The 811-nt window shown below is 44.5% G+C and overlaps 1 protein-coding gene across 1 annotated transcript in view; it reads left to right on the forward strand.

The window, feature by feature from the left end:
- Positions 1 to 800, forward strand: part of LOC107578488 (serine/threonine-protein kinase BRSK2-like) — a 17,849-nt gene extending 17,049 nt beyond the window's left edge. The window contains exon 6 of the mRNA XM_016264440.1: positions 64 to 800. Within this exon, the coding sequence (XP_016119926.1) occupies positions 64 to 281 (218 nt within the window). The 3' untranslated portion in view covers positions 282 to 800. The remainder of the gene's footprint in view (positions 1 to 63) is intronic.
- The last annotated feature ends 11 nt before the right edge of the window (positions 801 to 811 follow it).

The following is an 811-nucleotide window of genomic DNA, read 5'->3' on the forward strand; positions in this document are numbered from 1 at the left end:
TATTTCAATTAACAAAAATGTTTTCATTCCCCACCCTCATGTTTTCTGTTTTTCTTCTCCCAGATGAAAAAAATGGGCTTTCGTCTCGCCCACCCAGCACACCGACCCGGCAGAACTCTCGTCGCTCGGAGGGCGGAAGTGATCGCGGTGAGCGAGCAGAGCGCAGCGATCGAGGAGAAGGGAGCAGTATTGGCGGTAGTGTGAGTGTACTACAAAGAAAGGGGTCTGGCAAGGATAAAACTCGCCTCCTGTCCTCAAATGGGACCCAGTCTCAACCCTAAGTGAACTAATCAGACAAGCTGTCGAGCGGGAGGGAACAATCCCCGCTCTTGATTCCCCCCAGACATGACTCCCTCATAGTCCATCTGCACAGTACACAACAACAGATATACTCAGCCTTGATTTTCACATCACTAGCGGAAACCCTGGGATCCAACTGCGACAATAGGAGAGTCAGGAGTCTATCCACCTGGAAGTGTTCTTACATGCAAATAATCATCTGACGAAAAAAAATACGATCACTTATCCTTGTTAGGAACCAAGGATTTGAAAAATGGAAGCAAGATGTATCGCTTAATATAAACCCCAGCTATAAATTATTTCATACTCTACAAACAAGGAGATTGACATTCGGTGGACATCCTGTGATCTAATGGCAACAAACTATTCAAGGAGGAACAAACACCAAGTGGGACAGGAAAGAATGTCTCCAAAACTTATCATCCTCATTATCATCATCATCCTCATTATCATAAGCAATGATCCATCAGAAAATCACAATGAGCTGTTTGAGGTAGAGAAAAGCAAACAT

Source organism: Sinocyclocheilus grahami, unplaced genomic scaffold, assembly GCF_001515645.1.
Source record: "Sinocyclocheilus grahami isolate Dianchi unplaced genomic scaffold, SAMN03320097.WGS_v1.1 scaffold10490.1, whole genome shotgun sequence".
Classification (NCBI taxonomy): domain Eukaryota; kingdom Metazoa; phylum Chordata; class Actinopteri; order Cypriniformes; family Cyprinidae; genus Sinocyclocheilus; species Sinocyclocheilus grahami.